The sequence below is a fragment of the Oenanthe melanoleuca genome, chromosome 5 (assembly GCF_029582105.1).
Source record: "Oenanthe melanoleuca isolate GR-GAL-2019-014 chromosome 5, OMel1.0, whole genome shotgun sequence".
Classification (NCBI taxonomy): domain Eukaryota; kingdom Metazoa; phylum Chordata; class Aves; order Passeriformes; family Muscicapidae; genus Oenanthe; species Oenanthe melanoleuca.
This window is the reverse complement of record NC_079339.1, coordinates 45,354,394-45,379,915: the sequence shown is the minus strand read 5'-3', so window position 1 is coordinate 45,379,915 and position 25,522 is coordinate 45,354,394. Positions and strand designations below refer to the sequence as shown.

At 42.7% G+C, this 25,522-nt stretch overlaps 1 protein-coding gene across 1 annotated transcript in view; it reads right to left on the bottom strand.

Moving 5' to 3' along the window:
* Positions 1–25,522, bottom strand: part of LOC130254099 (ras and Rab interactor 3-like) — a 155,141-nt gene that overhangs the window by 19,638 nt on the left and 109,981 nt on the right. The window contains exons 20-22 of the mRNA XM_056493323.1: positions 23,875–23,989; positions 6,633–6,705; positions 3,780–3,871 (exon numbers count right to left, since the gene is read on the bottom strand). Coding sequence (XP_056349298.1) covers positions 3,780–3,871; positions 6,633–6,705; positions 23,875–23,989 — 280 coding nt within the window. The remainder of the gene's footprint in view (positions 1–3,779; positions 3,872–6,632; positions 6,706–23,874; positions 23,990–25,522) is intronic.

Here is a 25,522-nt window from a genome sequence, read left to right as displayed (position 1 = left end):
TAGCTGCTAATGATATGTAGAAAATCTACTTATTGTCAAAAGAAATGGTACACAAGTCTCAATTTTGAACTTTCGAACCTCTGCACAAAACAGTGTGAAGAAAGAGTTGCCTGTTTTATGCATGTGAAATCCTTCAAGCCAGGGGATAAACTCAGAAGCTTCACCAGGATTCTCTCCCCTGTCAATTTTATGACACTCACCTAGTGAAAGTTGTTAATGCTCTTCAGCATTTTCGGTACAAGCAGGAAAGTGCAAGTAACAAATACAAATGGTTGTGAAAAGGATCTGTGCTTGCCCAGTGATCACAGCCCTCCAAGTGCAAATAGCTGTGGATACTGAGGAGAGGATGTGAAGAGCCCAGGCAAGTCGTGCCTGCCTCTTGCTCACAACAGTGAGGTGCAGGTCTGAGATAGACAGCCAGCATCCAACATGCACCAGGAGACAACAGCTGAAGATGGCTCTACTATGCAGCAAGCTCATGTGGCAATGTGTTCTACAGACTGTCTGATACTGCTTGGCAGTACAATTGGTCTGGAAACACATGATTTTAAACACCTTCCCCAGATTAATATTACTAATAAGGTCTATAGTTCTATTATCTATAACCATGGCCTCTCTGCCTTACACCTTGAGACTGTCTGCCTGCAGGTGTCAGAAAAGATGATGCAAACGACTGTACACAGGAAGGATGTATGATGAAGAACCAAGGAATAGTTAACTACTTCAGTGCCTTCAACTATGAAGAAAAAGAAAGATAGTGTTTCACATGCAAGTAATCATTCATGTCAGAAATCTCTGCTTCTAATGTGTTTTAACAGCTGTTTTAAAAAAATTACAAAGCATTGGTACATTTTTTATAATTGAATCAGTATCACATCCAACTTTTTTCCTTTTCCCCAAAGGTGAGGTTTCAAACCTGCCTTACAAGTCTGATTGCTTTTGATCAATATTAAAGCTGCTGATCCAGGGTCCACTACTGGAAGCATCAGGAAACAGGATCCAGCAAACCTCATATGTTCTGACCAATGAACATCTGAGGGTATTCACTGGATAAGAACTGTACAGATGCCCACAGATTTAGGGATAAAGGGAAGATGGGAAATCCTGGAAACACAGGGATGCAGACAACTAAATAACTATTTCAGCATGCCTAAACACAGAGCTGACACTGATGGCACACATTTCTATGTTGATTTCAGGGGACACAATGGGGCTGTCATGCAATGCCTGAACCCTGCCCTGTGCTTGCTATCAGGAGTGTCTCCCTGCCAGAATCACATGCTAGGCCCAAGAGAGGATGGATGGGGCTGAACACATATAGGGGATGACCCACGGTGCTGAGCATGGGGTACAGCTCTCATGTCTAGAGGTGAGTAAAAGAAAATCTATTCCCATCAGGATAAAATTGCCTATTTAGCTTCTTGCAGCCTAGGCTAGCATCTATGGCAAATTCAGCTTTATAAGCATGTCAGCATGTTATCTTAGGGTGACTGACGTTAAAACAGTTTTATTCTCTGATTTCTTACTGTGAGAGGGAGAAGAGCAAAGCAGCTAAAATTATAATGTTGCTAGGAACAACAGCACTCTTAACAGCAGAATTTGGGAATAGACATGCAGATGCAACTGCACATACTGACACCACGCTGAGAACCCCCTGACATCTGAGGCTGGCTGGGGTACCATTTTCCTTTAGCTCTCCAGCTCTACTTGGTATCAGCAAATGCAAGGCAGAGGAAGTTGTTTTAAGTCAGAATGTAATGCTGTGAAGTCTCATGGGCTGAGGAAATGGTGAGTAAACTGATCTGCAGAGGGGAAGTTGGTCATTTTTCTCAGCAGTGGTCAGGACAAGGCACTGTGATGAAAATGCAAAGCTCCACTCAGTCTGGGAAGGAACAGATGATGTGGTTCTACCAAGTAACACAGCTGCTTCAGGGCAGACATTTCCCAGCACAGCCACACTGTTTCACACTGCAGAGAGGGCTGTTTGATCATTTCCCATTCCTGTCCTGGATCTTCCCTTATCTTGCACTCTGGGAGGGATAATTAAGCAGCTCTTGGAGTCTTTGGCATGTCTGTGATGGTATGTGCTCTTTGTGCAGTGCAATCATGCTTATTCTCCTGCTAAAATAACTTCTGTACTAGTGAGATCAGGACTAGAGGGCCTGCAGTACATCCTCTGTATGTGACAACATACAGAACAGCCAAATCCTTTGTGGAGCAATTCAGCTTGCAGATAGACATCTTACTTCTATCCCCTTGAAATACATATTACTTTGGAATAAACACAAAGCAACGTATGAGAATTTCAAACAATGATTTGTTTCCTTTGAAAATGCCACTTTGGGAAGCCCTTTATTGTTTGTGTACCCATTTGTATCCACAAAATTTTGTTCCAGGAAGCAATAAACAGCATCTGTCAGTAGCTGAGCCTGTTTGACTCTATTAAGACAGCATGGCACTTCAGGAAGCAGCATCATTTCCCAGGAAAACTGCACACAACAGCAGGTTTTCTTCTGTCATCAGAAACTTGCCTGGTATGAAATAACCAAAACAAATAAATTTCCAAGCCTCACTACTTTTATGATCACCAGAACAAAAGAGAAGGAAAAAGACTACAAGCAATATTGCTTTGTGCTTGTGCTTAACTAATCTCTTCTTTCAGAAGTTGCTGGAAACTGTTGCCTGAATCAAGATAGCTTCTGCTGGCTCAAATCAGACTGAAGATTGCAGATTCATGGTACACTTCCTACATTTTAATCCTAATTTTTAGATTTGTTTGTTATAAAAAATTAAGTTTGTAACTTGTTATCTCAAGTTGTAAAGTACCTTTTTATCAGCAATAAGTGCTGGCTGGACATCCGTATAAAAGGATGCTTTGAAAAAATGGAACATACTCAAAATAGAGGATGCTGAAAGTGTTAGAGGCAAGTCTATTGATGAAATTCAACAAAACTCCCTGAACTGAAACCAGTGGGGTTTGCCCATGCCTTCTGGGAGGTATGATGCAGAAGATCCAAAAATAGTGAGAGTGCTCTAATAACTATCTCTAACTTGTCAGCTTTTTCCATTGTTTGGCTGATTTCAACACCTGAAGAAAAACTGAAAAACCAAGGAGTATGAAAGTGGCTAACTGAAGCAGCTGTCTTAAGTGGAGTGTGTAAATAAAAAGGAATAGAAAGGAGATCTCTTAGTTAACAGAACTGCTTTTCCTATCTGTAACTTTATACATCTCATCTAAAATTTGCTTGTTTGGTGCTGTCACTAAAAATAATGTTCCTTTTTGCATGTGATTATTGTGAGGTGAGAGAACATGTTGGGACGATACATATTTCTCTACCAACTAGAAATCCTGCAGGAGGAAGCAGAAATATCAAAATTCTGAAATATCACACTTTCATCAGCATTGCCCCCACACATCAGAAGGAGAAGTTGCAAAGGTGTTTTCCAAATAGCTCAGATTCCAGCTACTTCCAGCATGTATAAGTTATCCCAAGAGGTCATGCTGCACTTTAGCTGGTGAAAGGTGCAGCTTACCCAGATTGCAGGTACCACACCCTGGATCGAGATCCAGGTGGAAGTTTATGGCCAGAGGGCAAGTGCCCTTTTTGTCAGCATCCTGCTATAAACATAATGACCATAAACACCTCCCTCTTGCATTCAGACCTCTTTAGCTATTCCAAAGGCAATAATTCATCCATCTTCCACTTGCATTATGTCTGTGCAAGGCACCATTGTTCTCACAAGTCCAAGTGAAAATCTGACTGCCCTGAGGGACTTACCTATGCCCAGACTGGAGATAATTTCAAGGTCTTGAAAGTTACTGGCTTCTAATATTGCTTGTGGCAACTTCAGAGTAAAGGGCAGCAAATCCCTGTAGAAACAAACAATGAAAAAAACAGCAAAAGGATAAACCCCACAATTGTTAGGAACTCCAGACTTCGCTTGGCTTTAGTGATTGGGTTGGCTCACAACTTCAGCTGTGTTCTGCAAAGTTGTGGCTGGTAAGGAATTATGGACATTGTGCCAGCCTGGGTTGCTCTGATTTCACAAAAGCTTTTGTGGTAATGCTTCATGCCATAGCACTGGCTTAATCACTGTGGCCTGGCTCTGTCCTCTGAAAAGAGCATGAATGCCTCTCACCTCAGGGGAGGCCACAAGGGTTGAAATATTTTCCCATTAAAAGTGAGGTGCTGCAAACTGTAATTATTTTAATTAGAAAAGCCAATCTTCTTCATGTGGAAAGGATTTGAAGTCCTTTTTCTTTCTGTTTGTCCCTCTCTCACTCCTCTGCTTCCTCTTTTAAAAATGTCTGTAAGTGTAAGGCATGGGTACACAGCAAGGCACAGAGGGATTGGGGAAGGAAGCCCCTGCCTGGGGAAGGGTGACCCTTAGGTGAAGGGACAGACAGTAAGAAAGTGCTGCATGACACTGAGAAAACACATATCCCTCTAACTGTCCACTCTCAGACTTGTGACTACTTGGTTTCTGGAAAGATGCTGTATTTCTACTGAAAAAAGGATTTCTGGGTTTCTCAGAGGATGTTGGCAGAGTTTCACTGAAGCACACCCTAAGTTTCAAGCAATTTAACAGAGCACTTTCTCTGCCAGTGAACTGTTCAGGTTTGCCTCTTGCACAGTGACAATTTGCTAACCCTGTCCTTGCCTAAAATCCCATTCTAGCAAGGACTAGAAAAGCCAGTCTCTAAATGATAGCAAGGAACGGTGCAGGATCATTTTACACAAAAAGTTTTACAAAATCTTCTGCATGGTACAAGGAATTATTATGGAAAAAACTGGCCTTGTGAGTAGGAGGTCTCTGTTATACAAATGCACACCCCAAAAAAGCACAGGACTGCAGACCTATCTGTTGACAGGTGGATGCAGGGGGCCTATTTCTGACCTTTTAAACAGATGGTTTTTCTGATGTTTTGTGTTCTCTGTGGGTTCTCTGTGCACTGCTGAGCACTCTGCTGTCACACAGACATTAATGGATGTGTTCCCTGGCTTGCTATTTTTTCATGGGAGATATGAGGTTTAAAAGAGGAAAAGGGTCCATGTACCTTCTGCTTTCTTTGTTATTTTATATGCATGAATATTTCTCTTTTTTAAAAATACAGTTTTATTAATAGGGCAGCAGTTTGCAGACCAGCCATCAAGTCAACTGTTGCCTACAGGTAGGTAATATATCAAGCAAAAGTTCTTTTGAGAAGTGCCTGTCAGCCCTGAAAAGCTGTTTCCAGCTATTCATAGACAATTTACTACATCCCTGTTCTCAGGCCTCTACATTCACCACCACAGAGAGCTCCTATGAGCTGCCAGCAAATGGTAGATCAGTGTCTTTTTATTACCTTATTCTCTCAGAAAATTATTGCCTTTTTATCTTGTGTTTCCAGTAGCCTGGAAAAATCACATGAACCATCTGAATGTGTATTTGACACTCAGAAACAGTATCTATAACAGGGGCAAATAGAAGAACTTTTCTTTCTTAAGCCATGATCCTTTTTGCAAGAAAGCAGATGTGAGCATATTTTCTCCGTCACCAGACACTTACTAGAAATGCCCAATTTTATTTTGCATTTGGGCTGTTCTTTGCTTTGGGGAGAAAGAAATCTTTATAAGGGTCTGGGGTTTAACTTATGCCCATAGGGTCTACACACATCTAAATGCCTGACTGTCTATTAACTGATGAGGGTGAGGTGGAGCATGGTTTCTTGTATGCAGGTAGGAGTTGTGCCTCAGTAGTGTTGAACTCAGCTGGCTGCAGAAGCAGCCCTCAGATAGTGGGGGACTGGCTAGATAAGTTCTAGCACACTGTATCCTACCCCAGACAGACTCTTCCTACTGTGTGACCTAGCCAAGTGACTAATGTGACTGCCTTGTAAACATATCCTGAATCTGCTTTCTCCTCCTAAAAGGAAATAACTACTTTGAGAGTCACGTAAGTTTATACAGAGGAAGTCAAAAGTCTACAACAACACACAAGCAGGCCTGCTGCAGTAGGGATGGGGTAAGTAGGTGAGGTATTGCTGCAGTGTGCTAAGCACAAGGACACAGGTTAGAGGAGGCTGCAGACATATGGGTTTAATCACACAGAGGGGCTCATCAGCTGCTGATCAAACCTTGCACCAGTGAAAATGACATTACAGGTCATTCCCATTTCTGTACCTATTATTCTTGGTATTTCTGTGCTCAGCAAACATACACTTTGTTTTCACTTTCAATACTAGCAAAAGAACATTGTTTCAGGACTATTTTTCTTTAAGGATTCCCCATAGGTGACTGCAGGCAACATGTTGTCCATTAGTAGGTTTGATGAGTTGCTACCAGGTGTGTGTGTGTGTGGTGTGTGTTTGTGTGTATGCTTGAAGCTTTAAATAAATAGTGAACTCAATGCCCTTCTTCCTCCCTGCCCTCTTAGCCTCAATTATATGATTCTGCAGCCCTATGGACAAAGCTTCCAGCTGCAGGGACAGCTGTGCTTGTGGGGTGATCTGGCCCTAATGTAGATACTAGCATCTGTTCTGGCAGGCTGGAGAGGAGCAGAGGAAATAGAGGGGTCTGTGCTGGGACTGGGGAAGGGCAGGCTGGGAGGGCAAAATGACTGTACCATGGAAACAAAAGAATCCAACTCACCTGCTGACGCAGTAGAAAGCAACCAGTTTGAAAATATCCTCAAATACAAGGACAGATCCTTCCAGGTACAGAACTGGTGAAAAACAGAAAAGAAGGTCAGCAGCTGTTTTCTTTGAGCTATATGATTAAAAAAACCAAAAACCAAAACAGATAGGTTTGGCTGGCACATCTTGTGTTCTGTGACTGTCCAGTAATTGCATGGACTAATATGGCGAAGCATAAAGAACTGGCTTCAGGTGGCCAAATGCAACAAGATTCTTCAGGGAGACACTAGAGAAGAAATATCTCAGCCTGGCTTTCTGAAAAGTTAGTTCAAGACATCCAAGGGTTGTGACACTAACAGAAACAATGGGAAGAAAAAACCTCCCAGTTCACTTCCAAAGGGATTGTTACAAGCCCATGTGTCTCTAAGGATGTGCATATCTGCAATACATACAGGGCTGACCTTGTGACTTTCCATGCTGGAATCTGGTTTGGTCTGGATGGACAAAGTGCTTTGAAGAAAAAAAATAGAAATTACTGTTTCATTACTGTGTGTGTGGGCTCTGACCTGGGTCACACAGGCAGTGTGAGCACAGCCTATTTGTATCTCTTCTGTCTTCTCCCTCCCGTGGTGTTATTCAGTGACTGCACTCTCCTTTAAGTGGCAAAATACAATCCACCATATTGCAGAGCTCTTTAAGGTGACCTTCTTTATAGTGGCAGGCATTTGGGCATTGTGTAGCCCAATTCTCACGTGTTACTACAGAGCTTTTGGCTTTTAAACTAGAAAAAATTCACTGGCTGATGAAGAAAGTTTCACTGACAGATAACCCAAGGCAGAGAGAAAGACCTGGATCTGCAGGAGAGACGTGTCCATCTTTGCTTCAGCCTTACAGTATCACAAACTCAATGCAAACTGTGCACAACATTCCCTCCCCAACACACTGCCACAACAGACATTGACAAGGGTAAGGAAATCTGCAGAGGATTCTCAGAAATACCCACTGGTCGTCAAGAACCATCCCAAAGCTGCACTCCAGAGCTGCCACAGGAGCATGCCAGGAGTTCCTGGGGAGCAGCACCAGCTCCCACCCCCATGGCACTGCCCACTGATGCTGTGCATCTTCCTTCACACTGTTCTAGCCCACAGGTCAGAGCTGTGGACACAAAGCTCAGCTGTTGTGACTCAGCTTCCTCAGTCAGCTGTGATTCACAGCCCTGTGAGCCTTCTCCAGCCCCTTGCCATGCCTGCCTGTGCCTGGTCTCCTGCAAAGAAGGGTCTCCAGTACCTGCAGGAAGAGACATCTGCCTGGCTCTCCTCTCCCTCACCTCTGTGCCCTGGCTCTTGTTTTCCAGCCAGCAGACAATCCCCCTGCAAGGAAATGCTCAAGACTGTCTCTTGTTCAGGTTTATATCTCATTCCCCAAACCAGGCATTTCCTCCTTTTACTTCTCCCTTTGTTCTAGCCCAGGCCTAGCACGTTGCTATTTTGGGCTGGATACTCCAGTGTAGACATTTTTTATAGAGAAAAAGGCCATGTAATTCTCAACAGTCATTCCTAGCATCAGCTTATGTTGGATTAGCATGAACAGTTTAACCTCAGTGTATGCACCCATACCAGACTGGAATGTGGAATTCGAAACATACTTCAAGAAAAACAATCCCTTTCCCTCACTTTTTTCTCACAACTGGAAAAATCATGTTTGATGAGTTTTTTCTTCTTTTTCCATAATAAGAATCATATTTCAGTCAAGGATTATCAAAACATCTACCATGAACAATTTCTGTAGTTTGAAACCCATCTGCTTTGTAGTTCTGACACAGGAAACAAAAATAAAGACAAAACCCAGTCCTGTTCTGGAGAATGAACTAAACCCAAGTCTGAATTCACTCAAACAGCCAGCTATTAAATGATGATAGTTTTAAGGCATTTTTTTTCTGTCAAGAACCTCAGGTATCCATAAGAGACGAGGCTGCACCTGTACATGCTCACATACATGTGCAAATTGCTTGGATTTGGACTATTGATTGTTTCTGTGCCAGAAAGCTCTGCCACTTGGGAGCTTGAATGTTAGACAAAAAAATTATTAGTCTGAGTGTCTCTGTGTCAAGAGTTTCCACATACAAGTGCTTTCCCACTACATAGCTGCTTCTCTCATATATAGTTAAATTGCATAGAACACCACAAATCACCAGGAATTATACAGCTAAAGAAGACTATGTTAAAAAAGCTGCTGAAGCTCAAGGACAGAAGTTTTCAGCAGGTGGTATATATAAATAGGACTGTCCCTGCTCTGGGAGGTCATAGAAGGTAACAAAACCAAGCATATTTCTCAGCAGGCTGGAATTCATCATACAGAGACCCACAGCTCTCCTGGGACATTTTTGGGCAGCCTGCAAAGAAGTAAGAACAGATGGAAGAATAGTAAGAATAGTACTTTAGATGTGTCATTACTCGAGGTACTAACACCATCAGGACCAATACTCAGCCCCAAATTAATTCTGAACAGTGGCCAATGTCAAGCAGAATGCAGAGGGTTGCCATAGCTACTTGGATCTGCTCCCAGCACAGCACCCGTGGGGAAAGCCTTGCAAACTCCTGTGGGGAACATCTTCCTTGGGAGAAAATCTAATACTTTTCTCTTAACCTGTTTCTTTTCTAGACACCTGCTGACACCAGCAGACCTCCCTGGTAAGTAGTGCTTTTCTTTTGGATGGCAGATGATGGGTTTGATACAGGAACATCTCTTGTAGGAATGGTTGTCATCCACCTGTGGAGACCATTATGTGCATCCTGCTGCATGTTTCTAATTCTTGGAACGACACAGAAAATAGCAATTTTGTACAGCTAAAAGGACTCTGCTGACTGGGACAATATTTCTCTCCCCCAGAGCCATTGATGCCTTCAAGGCACCCTGCTCTGAGAAGACAATCAGGAAGAGGTGATTTTCTGTGCTGTGGGTGTGTTGTGGGTAGCTGGAGACATTTCATTGACATGAGAACTGCTGCTTAGGGAGGGATCGTGATGCTGCCATTTATAGGAACTCATGACTTTTGCAGAATCTACAAGCAGACATCTGTCAGACTGCTGTAATACTGATGAAAAGTGCAGAGAAAAAAAAAATCACCTTTCTTTGGCTTGTAAAACTAGATCCAGGGCACCTGAAGAGCAAGGAAATATCTACATCTCACCATAACAGTGCCAGAATGTCAAGAATATAATCAAAAGCAAGAGAAAAAAATAGGCTGGGTTCTGTGAGCCAAACATATTGCCACAGCATATTGAGTTTTACCTGATATTTAGAAGCCCATTGAAAAATGTCACCTTCAGGAAATAAAAGGGGAAATGTGTAGATCAGTGGGCAATTTTGAGTAGTCTGAAACAAAGAGATAAGAATTAATTGAAGTTTTCTATGGGTGACAGAAGCATTAGCAACATGAATCAGTGGTTCATTGGTGACTATACTCTGTTTTTGTGTCCTTTGGCAATTCAGTAAATGAACAGGACATGGCCAGGTTATGAACTGTTACATATATTCATGATTGCCTCATCTTCCCCTTTCAAACACCAGCTCTGAAGAATGTAAATCTTTAGGCACTGACTGAATCTGTATTCATGTTCCCTTCACTCTTTGGATCTCCCCATCATTTCTCCATCCAGATGCAGATGTCTTTGAGTCACACTGTCCCTGAGCATTCTGCCTTCCTTTCCTCTCTGATTTTTCCCCACAGAATTGTGTTTGCTAGTTCCATGGTTCTGGTCACATGGACAAACCAAGCCAATTTCCATCTTACTGCTTACACAGGCTCATGGGACTCAATTACTTCAGCTTCTTCTTCTCTAGTGGCACTGTTAGTGCTATCCACTTGGTTTTTCAGTTGTTTCTGGTATCTGTGTAGTCCTTCAGAGACATCTGAATTCAAAGACACAAATTCCTTATTCTGCAGCAGTTATGTTGACAGAGGACTACTGAGAACACAACCATTCTCAGAAGTCCTGCCTGGATGTGCTTAGATGTTCTCATTCTTACAGGTCTGGGAAACTGAGATTTATCATTATGGGTGTGATTCCAGTTATCTGTTTCTATTTTCAGGTTATAAATCCATAGCCTCCTAACAAGAGGTGTTTTTCTCCTTTGATGTAAGTCTCTGGTTTGATACCACAGTTCTCATGACCTTTGCAGTAAGCAGCACAGGCCAGATTTGCTGCTGTTCTGCTACCCTCAGTGAGTAAACCTGCTATGAGGATGGGATCACTCCAAAGCAGAGGCTGCCAAATTCCTACTCCCAGACACTGACAGTTCAAGCTGTTGCAGGTTAGCAGTTTCCTGCCACTGGGGAATGAGCCCTGGGTATTTTAATGGAGTGTTACAGTGACTGCCATAGCCTGGTGCTGAGGCTGTTGTGTCTGTCACCATGCACTGTGCTGGTCCTACCTCCTGTGCTTTGCAGAAATGTGTGAGTGTGATGTAATTCCTTCAGGTTATTGTTTCAGTTCTCCAGTTCTGACCTTTATTCATGCAACTGGCTTGTGGTGATTTTAAGAGCAAGAGCTTCAACTGGATGCTGCTAAAGAAGGGAAATTTAGACTTCATTGGTAGAAGTCCTTGGTGTGTTTATGGTACCTTCCTGCAATATCTCTGTTTTGAAGTTCCTAGTATCTGTCTTTAGCATTGTTTCTCATGTTATTCTTGATGACCTTGTGGACAGTACTGTATGGCCTTCTAGTGTTTTTGTAAAACAGATAAACTGCCACTGTTAATCTGTTTTTTCTTCTCAAGGCCTTTTTATTCATTCTGTAATCTGATGCCTCTGCTTGTTCCACATGATGTTGAAGCTGTAGTTTCAGTTTTGGTTGCACAATTCTAGACTGTCCTATGTCTGTTTTGTCTTTCTTGTCTTTCCTAGTGTTTTTTACTTAACTCCCAGTTGCTTCTGGCTTTTTTCCTCATCAGGGAACGGCTGAAACTTCCCCGGTTCTAACTTCTGCCTGAGTCTCCTGTTGTGCATCCAACTCATGCTTTTTCAAAAGATTTCAATTTTATGGCTTCCTACAGAGTTTAATCTTTCTAGCCATGATGAAAAAAAATCATTGTCATGGCAGCTCCTGGGAAATTGGAACTAATGAATTATGAAAGTGATAAAGTGTTAATGAGCTTGGTTGTAGAGTATAAGTGAACTCTATTTTTAAACTATGTTCTTCACTAAATATAATTATGTTGTGCTGAACAAATTGTCATTAAAGAAGATGCAAATCACAGGCTTTTCCACTCAGGCTGGAGCTGAATAGAAGGGACATTCAGTGGAGATGGTAATTCCCCTCTGCCCTGTGTGCATGTTCTGCTGCCAAGGTAAGGAACAGTCCTCACCCCTAACAGCCACAGGGGTCTTGACCACTCCACTGTACTTTGCTCATCCACATTCACCCAAGCAGATGGGCAGCACCTTGGTGCCCACTGAGACTTAATGCCTTTAAATTAGCTTGAAATCCTGGTGCTGCCTGGTCTGGTTGTCTCTGCTGCAGGATGCTCGAGCAGGAACGTGTTACAGGCATTTTGCTGCTGTTTCCTCCTCACTGTGATCAGTGTTTCAGCAGGGGATGAGAGAGTGCCTCTCACAGGTACTTCAAGCACAGCCAACTCCACTAAAAGTGCCACAGCTCCTCAGTGCTTTCCCTAAAGGTATCCATGTGGGTAGCACTGCCAGCTATTTCAGGGATTAAGAGCAGAGCACACACTCAAGAGTGACTGTTCAGTTTCAAAGCCCTTGCCTTACTTGTTAGGTCCTCAACTCCATATCCACTTTCCAGGTATGGAATGAACATCTTAAAGTCTGTGGAAATTCCAGAGTTTCTTCAGCCAGAGGAGATCCAGGACTTCTTCCCAGGGGAATTCCCAAGACCTGATTTTAATATGAGATACAGCTGAAGTTTTAGATGTAGCCACACAGGGTCTGTTTTTGCAGGAATAAGGGAAGAAATACCTTTCTGAAATACCAAGAGACTGAGGGGAACACCCAGGGGAGTAGGACAACATATTCAATCAATGTGGACTCTGCACTAAGCAGCTGAGCAAGAGTTGGGACCATTGCTGGAGAAGTCACATTTTTGCAGATCATTCAGCATCCACTTGTACATTACAGTGGCAGTACAAGATTTATGCTGCCCAGCTGCCCATTAAATCTTGTCATGACTGACAAGACAAACTGGACATAGATACTTGTAAGTTACTCTCAAAAGGCAAATTTCTTTGGTAAAACTTCGTGATGCAAATGAAGCATTCAGATATATAAAGGGTCTCCCCTGTGTCTCATGTAACAGGAAACAGTGCTATGATTTGAAATTCTGGGGATTTAGCTCTTAGCAACAGTCTCCAGATCATATGGATAACAATCCTTATGTGAAAAATGTATGCTATAATACAGGTGTAGTTTATTAAAAAACATTTTTCTCCATTTACTTTGGAGAAAAGTTTGTTTCTCTGACTCTGAGATACATTGTGAAGTACCTCAGTACGTAGTGCTGAGGTTAATCAAACAGAAAAAGGAAGTTTGTTGAGTGTTTTAAGGGAAGCCATCCAGTATTCAGAATCACATTCTGCAGGAGAGACTTCCAGGAAGAGAAGCCTTTACAAATAAGACAATTTCCAAGAGTGAGTTATGAAAGGGAATAACCCACTTTGAAATGGCAGAGGTCAGTAGGCTGGACAAAAAAAACAAAAAGAAAAAGAAAAAAAAAAACGCTTCTTCTTCCTAGAGCTGCAATCCCCCCTAGTTGCCAACCTGGTGAAAGAAGTTCTGTTTCCTTCTTCTGAGTGGGATAGATTGCACTGTCACTGACTTTGAGGATCCGACTCAAGGATCAAAGAGTGAGGTCCTTTATGCCCTCATTTCAATACAAACAGTATATTATTTACCTCATTTGTGAATCTAAACTCCTGTTTATTAAGCTCTATAAGATCTTTAGATAGCACTGTCCAAGGATAAAAAATAATAATTTGTTTCAGTTTAGTCACTGGGACAAGGACACTTGTATTATGGGTACTGATTTAGAGTAGCTGTTTTAAAGCCAGTAAGCCTTTTGGGTTGTGTTCAAGGTACTAAGCAGAGCAGGGTAAGACAATATTATCCTAGAACAGCCTGCATAGTCTCTAGCTCTGATTACATACAGATTTTGCATTATGCCTCTTGGGAGTGAAAAATAGGGAAAAAACCAAAAAAAACCCCAAAGTAAGGATTAGCAAAGCTAACAAGACCCCTACAGGCTTCTTTCCAAAAGGCTTTCCCTACAATCCTACCAGTTTAAAGCTTCAAATAAAATGAAAGCATTTGTATGGAGAGAAGGGAGGTAACTCTTCAGGCTGAGAGTTAAAAAAAAAATAAAAATAAAGCTACCCGCTATAAGCAACCAGAATGTTTCCAAAACAACTTGTAAACCACAGAGAAACCTGGCACTGTTCAATCTTGAAAAAGCAGCTGCACAAGTGTTTAATGTTTTAAAATAAGCAGTATGTCAAAGTGATGTGAGACTCAGCTCAAATGAGAAGGACTTGGTGAGAGTTTCTGCCTTCCTTGTGTACATCTGCATTTAGGAGAGAAATGATGGACTTGCACAACAGGTTAAAAAATGTGTCCTCATACCATGTTTTACAATATCCCCCAGGCCCGTGGTCACTGTTCTTACCAAACCAAAATTCTGGGCTCCTAGTTCAGAGTAGCCTCCTGCAGGGGAACTCCTTGACTCTAACCCACTTTTCAGGGTTAATAGTGATGGGGCTAATGGAAAACACATCCTTGGCAGACAGACTGATCTTGGGAAGATGTCTAGGTTAGCCATCCTTAGGGAACTAGAAATCATTCTATGTCTTATCTCAAATCAAACCACTGGCAGCAGACTAGACAAAGATAATGTCTCCTATGTCCTTATTACAGCCCACACAGAGATGGCCTTTGGTCTGGTATTGTCTGTGGAGGCAGATGAGATTCAGAGGAAGAGCAGCAGAACAGAGCTGAAGGTCAAGGCTGGGGCAGAGCTGCCCAGTTATCCCATGCCAGGAGCTGACTCACTCAGTGGGAGGTTTTTCATGCCAAGAAGCTGTGTAGGTGATGGCAGACTTTTCTTGCTAATGAGAGCCATGCATAAACAGGGGAAATGAGCCCATGCAGAGCCCGGGGTGATGCAGGCAGATTGTTATCTGTGTCTGAGAGAGGCTAATCTGAAGATAACTAGGGTATCTCTACATCTTATAGGCAGCAACAGGAACCACAATGTGAAGTGACAAAATTCATCAGCCTACTCTCTTTAAAGGCAAGGTGTCTGCCCCCCAGAATAGAGTTCTTTACTCCAAGGAAAATAGGAGATAGGTTGTGTGCCCAGAGTCCTCCTCAAATGAAAATAAACATGAAGGTAACTACATATTCAGCTTTTCCAGTCTCCCCTGCTAAAAATGCACAAACTTTTACTCATTAGTTTGCTAATCATTGAAAAAAGTAGTCTTGGACAAGTTTTGCTGCTGCAATGTATGATTTGCTTAATTGAGATGGAATCAGTTTTGGGGAAAGAAGGGAAGAGGGATCTTCTGTCCCAAGGGTGTTGATAACTTGTTATTTTTTCTTCTTTTTTCAGGCTTGTCAGGCCCAGAGCTGACAACAGATTCTCACTTTGCCTTAGTCACATGCTCCATCATGCAACAATAAAGGAAAACATTCCTCTTAAACAAATTGGAAAACTTGACTCTGCACACAGTACAGCAGCTGAACTGCCTGTCAGGCTATACAAAAAGCATACAAAAGCAGTCTGAATAGCTGTGTTGATACCTCAGTGCTGGACTCTGCCAAGAGCTCAGCAAGCAAAAGGTCTCTCTGCAGCCCAGTAAATACAATACTGGCCAGGATGGGCTGGTGATGCACAGCTGGCTGATCCCCTGTGCTTCAGCCCTCAGCCTGTAAAATCAGTGCCCTCCTTTGGAAAAGTCAGCTGAATTCATCTTGGCAGGGAAGGGAAAGGTCAGCTCCTCATCCTGCTGCCATCAATGCTCTGCCTCTGGAAGACTGGATGCTATGGGGCAATTTGCCACAGTTTTCCACCAACTTCCCACCCACCCCCAGGGTGCTTTTGCCCTGCTTGCAGCCTCCTCTGCTGGCAGCTCTGCTGGGCTCCTGCCTCCGTGGCCAGCCTAGAGGACATTGAGGGTCACACAATTATTCAGCCCTACAGGATGTGACTCCATCCTTGGTCACCTGCTGCCCCTTTCCAGCTTGTTCTCCGACCTCCCTCTCCAGCCTGACACCAACCCTTCCCAAAGTCACCTCAGCCCTTTACCACCTTTTTCTCCATTCCAGACTTTATTCCACATAACCCAGCATATGGTAACACCTTAAGGAAGCATTGCCCCACCACACTGTCCTGCTTTCACACTCCCACATCAACACTGCTCCTCCTTCCCAGCCATAACCTGCCTGAGGCAGAGACAGGGACCAGAGGGGCTGGAGGGCAGGGACACGTGCTGCTGGTAGATGAGGAATGGCAAGAGCCCTTCTTGTGGCAGCAGTGTCAGCACCAAGTCACAGCCTGAACTCACATAAAACCTGACCCTTTCTCCTCAGGAGAGGGCCCATGCCCTTTTCCACCCACCTTACTCGTACTCATGGGGCTGCAGTACCTTCACTACTAGTTGCTGGGACAACTGGTATTTTTTCCTTATACACATAAATATATATTCAGTAAAGTCATATTCTGTAGTGAACTCAAAGATGCTTAATGACCTTCCTGACTGGTAGACAAGTCTCCAGGGCAGTTCATGAGGTGGCTGCCAAGTCAGTCCTCTTTTTGCTTTGCCTCTGAATGCCAGAATGGGTTGTCAAATAAAAGCCATACACAATCCAAAAACCAAAAAAAGCACCACCTTGATCTTTTCACTCTGTAATGTCAGGTTCAACCTCTCATCTATTCAGAGGAAACCAAAGCTATAAATAGTCCTACTCAGCTTTCATGCCTTAGTTTACAGAATTAAGAATTCTTCTTTCTGGTATTGAATGCTGCAGGGTTTCCACTGAAGGAGGCCAAATCTTTTGTTTAAAGTGACCATTTAAAAAAGAACTGTGGTGCCATTACAGTGATTACAGAAGTAACCAAAGATACTTTCTAATGGGCCCTTCTGCCTGCAGTATGTGGAGCCAGAGATTGTTTTGAGAGGTTTGACTTGGGAAGAGTGGAATGTACATTTACTCCTTGGCTTGTCCCATGCCAACTGAAAATTCCCTTTAATATCTGTACAACAACAGTCCAGGAGCATTGCAGTGTTATTAATGGCACATGAAATCTGTTTCAGCCTGCAGAAAGCTCAGCTCTCCAACATGCCTAGGGGCATATGATTACCTCTGTGGGGCATTATTGGCCTTTCCAAGTATGTACAAGTACCTGATAGTAGTTGACTGCAAATCTGCACTGATTAAATAAACTGAGCACATTCTATCTTTCCCTATATACAAAGGGAGAAGAAACTGAAGAAAGGAAGGTTATGGGTTTTGGGGAGATCACAGGTGACACAATAGTATGGAAAATACTTGTTTTACTTATTTTTTTACCGTTTTCCCTCTGTGAATCTTAGCAGTATTTCTTCAAGAACCTGGACCTTAGAGAATGGGAAGTGCTTTTGCTGCTCTGCTGAGACATCCCTTCTGAGAGCTGCTGTCTACCCTGAGCCTGTCCACAGCCTGACTCAGTATCACTTATGGGATCCTTCAGGCTGCCAGGGACAGCAGGAGATCTCTAGCCCAAAATCCTACTAAGAACAGAGCCATCCATGAGATCAAGCCAAGTCACTCAAGGCTTCATCCAGCCCAACTTTTAAAACCTCCCATGAAAATCTGCAAGTGCTACCCAAATAAATGTCGTAATCTTAGAAGTCAGGGTCAGATATACCAGCACATACACCAGTATATCCACTTACACTATGAAGTGAAGGATCCCATATTTCTGACCTCAGTCTCTACTGCAGATTTCTCTGTCTTCCATCCTTATTCTAGTTCAGAAGGGATACAAAATAAATGCAATTAAAATTATTTTTTTTAATGTCAGGTTGTCTTCTTATGGGTTATTTTCCTGTATCTTCTGTTTTCTGAGTATTACCAAAATTGTAAGTTTTTTCTCTGTATTTGTGATGGTTATTTTTCTTTCTGGAAAAAAAAATTCTGTCTATCTTCACTCTACTTCCTGATTCCAGGAGACAGAGTGTTAGCAAAAAGACTTGCAAAACTGAGGAAGCTATTGCAAGAGCTGTCAGCACTTCCACAAAAATATTCATATCACAAAGTTCATCTGCACAACTAGCCACTCACATTAAAGGAGTTAAATTGTGAGTAGGTTGCAGTAACTGAGCTATCCTCCTATTTTTTCCCATGACCTCATTTGTGCAGAGCTCCAATGGAGTTCACGTGGGGAAATGCCACCTGACCATACTGTGACATGTTAGCAGCAAGTGCTTTAGTCTCTGAGTTTGTTAATCCAGCCTCAGAATTATGTATTAAAATAAACATTAACAAAATTAAACAGGAAAATCTGCCATAAGTGACTGTATTTGGCCACGTTAGCTGGGCTGCCAGAGGAGTGCAAATAGACAAGTCTATTGTCAGCATCTGGAGGTGCTTGAGCCAACAGAGAGCATCTACTGAGTTGTTCCTACTCAATCTGCCCCTCTTCCCTGCCCTGTGAGTGTCCTCACACAGCACTGGGATGCACTGACCCGTGCAGGCACACACACAGGAATTGTCTCCTTCATATCTGAGCTCTGCCATCCTGCCAGGCATGGCCACAGCCCTCACCTCAGGCTGGCTGGGATGTAAAGACCAGGGCTTTCAGCAGCTTTGTTTAGAGCCAAGCCTGCAAAGATGAGCAAAGTCCATCCCCCTGTTGCTCTAATGCCCCTCTGTAAACATGCTGCTGCCTGATTACTGTCGTTTAATTTCCATCTGTTATTGTTACAGGACAGTCAGCATGACTGCACATGTCCTTTTTATCTGTGCAAATGGCATTAGTCTATAATAAATACTGTGGATCTTTTCCCATATGTTCTTGGGAAGGAGGAATGGCAGTGTTGAAGTGACTGGAGTGACTTTGCATTGATTGTCAAAGTTGACTTTGAGAATTAAGCTTGCTTTCACATCTTTAGACTGCACCTATTTGGGATCATTAAGGCAAGGGAGTATATTGTAAAATCTTAGCCCTTCAGTAATCTTTTCCTGTTGATTTCACATTTCCTAACATCCAACATGGAAAGGAACATCTTTGCTCATCTAAATTTCTGTTTGGCCTCCCCAGCAAGGCCTGCCTTCCTGCTGCCTCTATACCTGGTGCAAATCTTCTTTCTGCCCTGATAATTTGCTGGCAGATGTTCACTGATGGATGGAAAAAGTGGTCAGATCCTCACAAACTTTCATGGTAACCAGGTAAAAGCAGTTAGAGAATTAACCAGACAGGTTAAACTGCTGCTGTGTGTTTTCCTTTAGTTGTAATCCTTTCCTAAATCCTTCCTGTCTCAAGTATTTAATATAAAACTCCAGTCTGCACTTCCTTAGCTCAGTCTGACTTTAAGAGAAGGTCAAATAAGGTGACCAAGGCAGACATTGGATTTCTTTATCAACATCCTTTTTGCTACCAGACTTGCAATTTTGCAGCAACACTCAGTGATTCCTCTTAAACTGCTTTGGAGTGCAGTAATTGCCTGCACCTTTTCAGTCCAGGTATATTGTGGGTCCTTACCCCAAGCTCATACCACATAGCCTGGAGTACAGCTGCTGTCCATAAACCAGAAATTGAGTATAAGCTACCATGTCCAATAGCACCATGTCTCATCCTTCAAAGGAGGTATTAATCATGTTCTGGACATTTTTGTATTACTTGGAGATAATTTATTTTGGTTTTCCTATTTGATTTTGCTAAGGTTATTTCAAGACCTCTGTTATATTCCAGCTCATTCAGAGTTGCTCTGCAGAGAAGTTTGGAGGGTCAGAGCACAGAGAACTTTAAGTCTCACAATTTTCCTCTAATAAATGAAATAGCCACACTAAAGCCAAGACTTCACTACCAACCCCCCTTCAGCTGTGCACTCATTGATTTTGGGGTCTCAACACAGCCTTGACCCCATGTGTGGTAAAAGATGCTTCAGAGCAGTTGTATCTGGTGGCAGAGTGTCCCCACAGGTACAGCTTAAATAAGGGACAAGGACAGCAACTCCACAACATGGGCTTGTGTGGAGTGCCTCCAAAAATACAGCTGCAAGTGAGCTGAGCCAGTCCCAGCAATGGGGGAGGCAGGAGCATGGTTACAGGAGATGGGCAGTATGGCAGGACCAGGCCAGCCCCAAAGCCCTTATGACATGAACCTGAAGAGTTCATGATGGACTTAGAAAATAAATTTCCTTGCTATTTCTATTTTTAAAAAATCTAATAATATGAACAATATGTTCCTTATTCTATGAAATTGCAGATACTTCTGTTTAGTGCCATTTTGCTTACTTGGAAAGGAATCACATCCTTTTTTCTTGGTACAGAAGAGCTTGGAAAACAATTACTACACATCCCACACCAAAGCATATGTAAAAGATCTATGGTATTCAGATGCTTCATCCAAGCTCTCAATATATGCTACTTCAGAAATGCACATGTACTTTAAACATCTGACTCTTCCCTTTTTAATACTGCTGCAATGGAGCTGAGGTCAGCAGGATGGCTTCTGAAGGTATATACATGAAAAGGAATTAGGGCCTGAGCCCTAATTCCCCTCAGTTTTCTGAGAAGAGCCAAGGGCAGGAGTCAGCTGAGGAAGGGGTGCTCAGTTTGTGAATCTGGGGCTCCATCTCAGAATGAGGCAGACATAAAGGACAGCTCCCAGAACAGAAAGTGCACAAAGTAGTCGAGATTTTGGCAAAGACTGAGAGGTAGCTGCTAGCACTGCACCTCTAAATGGTAGAGATCTTCTAACAAGCTTTAGGTCTGGGAGATTTCCACTGCTTTGAGTAAGAAGTAAGGGATCCTTCATGCCAAGTGCAAAACCACAGAGACCCAAGGCTTTGAATCTTGCCAGGTTTCTCAGCTTTCTGATGAACCATATGGTACCTGGTGTCACTGCTTGGTCTCTTCTATAGCTACTGATACCACTGGGATTTAGCTGCCCTGACTCTGGAAGAATTACAACCAAGAAGAACCAGAAGAAAATTTTTTAAGTCAATTCTTCTGTTCTCTCTAAGGGCTACTTCACAGAAGAGGTGACAATATCCCCAACTAAAAAAAAAAAAAAAAAAAAAAAGAAAAAGAGGAAAGCAGTTTCATTTCCTTGTTATTTTACGTAGTGGATTCTTTGGGGATTTCCACTTAAAAAGAGAAAACACAATTAAGTACAGTCTTCCCATCAGAAAACCATACTTCCCTAAATATTTCACCAAATATCAACTAAGTTCCTATGGGGAAAAGAAACAGTAAAACAATGAACCACTCTTATTTGGCAGTGCAATGTCAAGAAGATTCTGAAGGTTGTTTTTGTACTTCATTGAATGGCCATCTTTATATGGAACACAGGGGCTGGGCAACAACCTCTGTGCCATAATTGTGATACCAGGGAAAGCCCTTCTCAGACCCTGACTGAAAGGTAGGGTGGAATGAGAATGACTCTACAAACAGACAAGGACAATAGGGAGCTGGCAAGGGTATTCAAAACAGTGAGCTGGTTGCAACTTGAATTTTAACTGAAGGAAGGCTCTCCATAAAATCAGAACTCTGTATGTCAAGGCAAATTGAGATTTCAGGTCACATCTGAATGCATTAACTGTGTGGAGTCTAATGAGTTGAACTGAGGCAGCAAGAATTTGTTCCTGCTTCTCCAAAATTCCTGCTTTAGGAGGAGCCAGCTCTCAGAAAGGGACAAGCAGCTCTCCCTGGAGCATGTCACACAGATCATTGCTTATGTGCCAACTCAGAAACGAAAGAGAGATTTTCTGAAATTAAAGAATTGATGTTTGGAAAAACCCTGCCATCCACAGTGGCCCTCAGGCTATTCAGCTGGGGTGTTTTTACATATTTTCAGAAGTGTAACACCAAACTTCCAACTTGCATTCCACAGCAAGGGAGTATCTCTGGGGGTGCTCAGAGGTCTCCTGCCCTGACACTTACAGAATACCAGGGATGAGTGAAGGGCACATCATCAACCTGATGCAATCCAGACATACCAGGTTACTCGTCAAGGAAGCTAAGGTTCTAAGTTCTTTTAAAGATTTTGGACATATTTTAATTTTATTTCTGAAAAATGTTTAGAAGCCAGTGTAGTAATGCAGTTAAAAAAGCTAATGAATTAGTTAATTACCTAAGGTATTAGATTACTCTGTGACACAGAAGATTTACCATCTCCCATTGTACTAGGTACAGGCCTTCAGCTTTATTAACAGAAAGTCATTCAATTTCTTTTAAATTTAAAATCCAGGGTACTCACCCTAAATGAGAAAGGAAGCAAACTTCTGTGCCCAGTGTGTTCTTGTCAACACAGTGCAGGATGGAGAACTGAGAGGCTTTCTACCAACTGACATGCAACACTGACAGAACTCAAGCTAAAAATAATGTGAATATCCACCACAGGATTGCATGAGCCTCTGGGATTGCTGCATGTGATGGCACCTTTCCTGCTTTATGAATGAGAGCTGAATTTTAATTACCCTTTTGCAACTTGTATGAAAATGGTGGAAACTGATTTAATTCTTGCTTCTACCAGAAAGCTTGTCTCCCAATACATCCTTTGCATTAAGGTAGTGATAAATTAGAAAAAACAAACAAGTTGGAAACGCATGGCAGCAAAGTCTCTCTAGATGGGCTAGCTCAGTGACATTTTTGTACTACATTTTACTTTGCCTGTCCTGAAAGAAATCAGATTTTATGGCACAGGACATGAGTCAAGAAGTAACATTTCTATAAATGACATTTTTGAGGATGACATGATTTGATATTTTAACTTTTATCCAAAGGAACGCTTGAATCATCAAAAGCTGATTCCCCACCATGAAAAATCTAAGTGCTGGGTCAAGTTCAAATAGCTAAATAAAGAAAAGGTTTCCCTACCCTGCAGCTAACCCTTGCCCTTGTATTCTTAATTGAACACCTGAAATTGTGGCAGAAGGTTTCTGTTCCTGTCCTCACACTGAGCACTGAGCATCTCTGCTGCTGGGTGCTCCCAGGAGCAGGAGGATGAGAGAGAAAACTTCCCAGGGGATTGCAGCAGCCAGACAGGGAGCTGAATGCTGTGACACATTGTGGTCTGGCCTTGAGAACAGTTTAAGAGATTCAGTTGTACCTCTGGCTTTAAAATCTGTGTACAATGCAGAGGGATGGGAAGAAATATAGGAGAAGGAAAAACTATTAAAGCAACTGTAGAAGTTCATTTGAACAAAGGGAAAGTAATGTTGCACCAATGATCTGCAGAAGCACAAGTGTTTTAGCAGAGAATAAAACAGTTTCTCTGGGGAGCTGGCCTTGGGACAGAGCTCAGTGGCAGAGGATTTAGATGTGTTCAGATAAATAAATAGTGTGAAGTTATTTTTATGAACTTTTTTGAGTGTGTGTTTTTATGACTATCCTAAAACTTGGTTGCTTCCAAACATTCCTTTGAAAGTGGAAATCATGTGCCCTGCACATCCATTTACACAGAGGGCTGCATTAGATGTGGCTGACTGCAAACTGGGTTAATTTTCACTTGCTCATGGCAGACTTGGCCATCCAACCAGGATACCATCAGTCACCTGCATCCCTGGCTGCCTTTGAGAACAGTTTAGGACTATCTTGTTGCTCAGTGTGACTGCATGAGGGGCATGAAAAGGCAACATAGCAGATGTCAGATGACTGGTGACCCCCAAATTCAGTGGCTTAAATAGAGAGAGTCAGTGAGTTAACAAGGCTTAGTCTGCCACTGCTTTCCACTTTCCTCAGGACTTCCAGCTGGTGAAAGGCAGCTCCCCTCACTCCATCAAAGCACTGGCCTCCTCATCTGGAGGTGCTTTATTTCCCTACTGTGAGTCTGTAAATGGTAACACAAGGTGCAGAACTGCAGGGGAGCTGAGGTAAAGCAGCTGTAGGAAATATTAACTGAACTACATCATAAAAGCAAGATCTGCTGCTGGTCACAAGGGGAACCTGTTCAGTGCAAGTGAGATTACACAAATACAGGTGATCAGAAGAGGACTTGGTACAATAACCAGAGCAAGACCAGAAAGCATGAAGTCCTTACTTGATTTTTCTTCTTTAATGTTGTACTCCAGCACACCAGGAGCCTCGTTCTGCACTGGCAGGCGAACTGCAAGGACCATGTTGCTCACATTGCCCTCTTTCCTAACTAAGAATATCTGAAAAAGGAGAAAAGAATCAAGAGCTACATTCTGTGAGTTTCTAAACTTTATTTTAGGTCATTGACAATGCAGAATTTTATCAGTACAATCCACCTTTAAATAGCCTTATTTTATCTTTGTTCCACTTAGTTAAGCTTTTTGCAACAAAAATAATGGATAAAGGGACATTTCATCCTAATGCAATTCAGACCTGTGAGGGGACTTACAAAATTTGTATGCATCACTGATGTCCCACTTACACCTAAAGCAAATTATTTCATGAACTGAAGAGTTTAAAACTGCACTTACAATTTGTTAAGTGATGGTCCTCACATCAGTGCCCTAAATCCCAGATGAGTCACCCTAGAATGTCCCAGCCCAGGCCCCCTGAAGTTGTCTTCTGGCTGAACAAGCCCTGGTCCCACAGCCTCTCTGTGCCCAGCTCACTGCCCACCATCCCTGCAGGTCCTTTCCCACAGAGCTGCTCCACCAAGAAAAAGGAAAAAAATGCCTCATTCTTTGTATTGTGGGAGATCCCAGGTGTGTTTCTAAGTAAAGCTCATTGTCAGGGATTTTTTTAGCTTGTATTTTGAAGGTGCAGATACAAAGACAAAATAATGTTCACCTTAATCTGTTCTTTGATAGTAAACTTGGGCAGAAAGGAGCAAATGTATTTTTTAAAAACTGAATTGAAAAATCAAGCTTATTTTGTAGCCTGGATATTAATATTAGAAAGAGAAGTGTGAGTTGATAAAATCATTAATCAACAGTAATGTATGGAAATCTAGCAAAACCCCATTAATTTCTTGGGCAGAGGAATTTTTAAAAAGCTTGTCTAGGACCTTTCCCTGCATGAGTCTCAGTCATCAGAGCATCTCCAGTCACTTTGAAGCACCCATGCTGAACACACAGCTTTGGGGCTGCTTCACAACCTCGCACAGTGCTGTCATCTTGGCCACTGAGCTCAAAGAAATGGAGCCCCAGGGGCTCAGGTCCACCATCAGGGCAGAGAAAATGCAAATAAATGTTCAGGTGTATGCCCTGAACAGGCTGATTTCTGCCTTCTGTCCCAGTAAGTGTCTGCAGGTAGGAGGCAGGCAGTATCTCCCTTTCCCAGGTCCTTCACCCATATGGCAGTGCTGTCCCTCTAACCATGACTGCCAGACAGCTCCATCTTATATTGCTGCATCTCAAATTTAATCTAAGCAGCCAGGGAAATGAAACCTGGAAATGAATCACTTCTTTTTTCCTGATCGGCACGCCTCGTTGCCATGGAGCCAAAGGCTAAAATTGGACTATGGCTGTTCAGAGAAGTAGGAGGTGGGTTTTCTGAGCTGTCCTTAACCCTATACCTGGCTCAGCACCAGTATTGAAATGAGTCTCTTCTGTTTGCACCACAGGTGGGAATGGTGCTGCCCAGTTTCAGGAGGGCTCACAGAGGGCAGGAGATGCTGCCCTTGCCATGGGACACTTCTGATGCAGCATCTCTTCTCTGCCTGCTTCCCAGTGCTGCTGAAGGCTGTGCCCAAGGACAGCATGAGCAGGAGGAGC